Source organism: Morone saxatilis, unplaced genomic scaffold, assembly GCF_004916995.1.
Source record: "Morone saxatilis isolate NCDOM2014 unplaced genomic scaffold, NCSU_SB_2.0 Contig8, whole genome shotgun sequence".
Lineage (NCBI taxonomy): Eukaryota > Metazoa > Chordata > Actinopteri > Moronidae > Morone > Morone saxatilis.
The window spans coordinates 3,082,071-3,082,882 of record NW_023340257.1 but is presented as its reverse complement, the minus strand read 5'-3'; the positions used below and the strand labels follow the sequence as shown (position 1 = coordinate 3,082,882).

The 812-nt window shown below is 38.3% G+C and overlaps 1 protein-coding gene across 1 annotated transcript in view; it reads right to left on the bottom strand.

Moving 5' to 3' along the window:
- Positions 1-302: 302 nt before the first annotated feature.
- Positions 303-812, bottom strand: part of timm8b (translocase of inner mitochondrial membrane 8 homolog B (yeast)) — a 2,337-nt gene continuing 1,827 nt past the window's right edge. Inside the window, exon 2 of the mRNA XM_035679796.1 lies at positions 303-696. Within this exon, the coding sequence (XP_035535689.1) occupies positions 529-696 (168 nt within the window). The 3' untranslated portion in view covers positions 303-528. The remainder of the gene's footprint in view (positions 697-812) is intronic.

The following is an 812-nucleotide window of genomic DNA, read 5'->3' as shown; positions in this document are numbered from 1 at the left end:
TTCAATTTTATCACAATAAATTTACTTCAATAAGTTCTTTGTCTGTCAAGAACAGAGGAAGTGTCTGAATAATATTTTTTTGTGTGTTTTTAGTATTTATGATTTCAGTTTTTGGGAATAAATATTTGTTAATGTTGTCTTTTTCCTACATTTTGATCAGTACACCTTTTTCTGTATGACACACTCAAAGTGATGAACTGAACCCAGATCTGTCCTCCAAACAGTGGAGCCACCATGGCTGGAATCTTTCCTGCTTCATTCTATTCTTTGTTAAGTACATGAAGGATCACAGATTGAGGACATTGAGTGTGAGCGTACTGTGTGTCACTTTACTATTGTCACATTACATGATACTTCTTGCTGCCATTTGCAGCTACAACCAGAGTTTCCAGTTAGGACCACAAGTCAAAAACTTAAAACAGTAAGTTATAAAAAACATGTCCTCTTCACAATATCTTCCAGCAACACGTAAGGAATACATTTTTATCTATGTCATTACACAGTCCTGTTGGCATCTTTAGTCCATTATTAATGAGCGCCCTTCTGCACCATCTGCGTGAAGCGGTTAGTAATGGTCAGGGTGGTGTCAATGAAACGTTCAACGCAGCTCTGCAGGCACGTCTCTGTCCGGTAGTCCAGCTTTGAGCCTGGACTGTCCACGCACTTGTCCCAGCAGACATCAGTGAAAGTGTGCACCTGGAACATAAAAAGCAGATAAACAGCTGATACAGTTAGGTCCATATATATTTGGACACTGACACAAGTTCTGTTATTTTAGCTGTTTACCAAAACATATTCAAGATACAGTTATA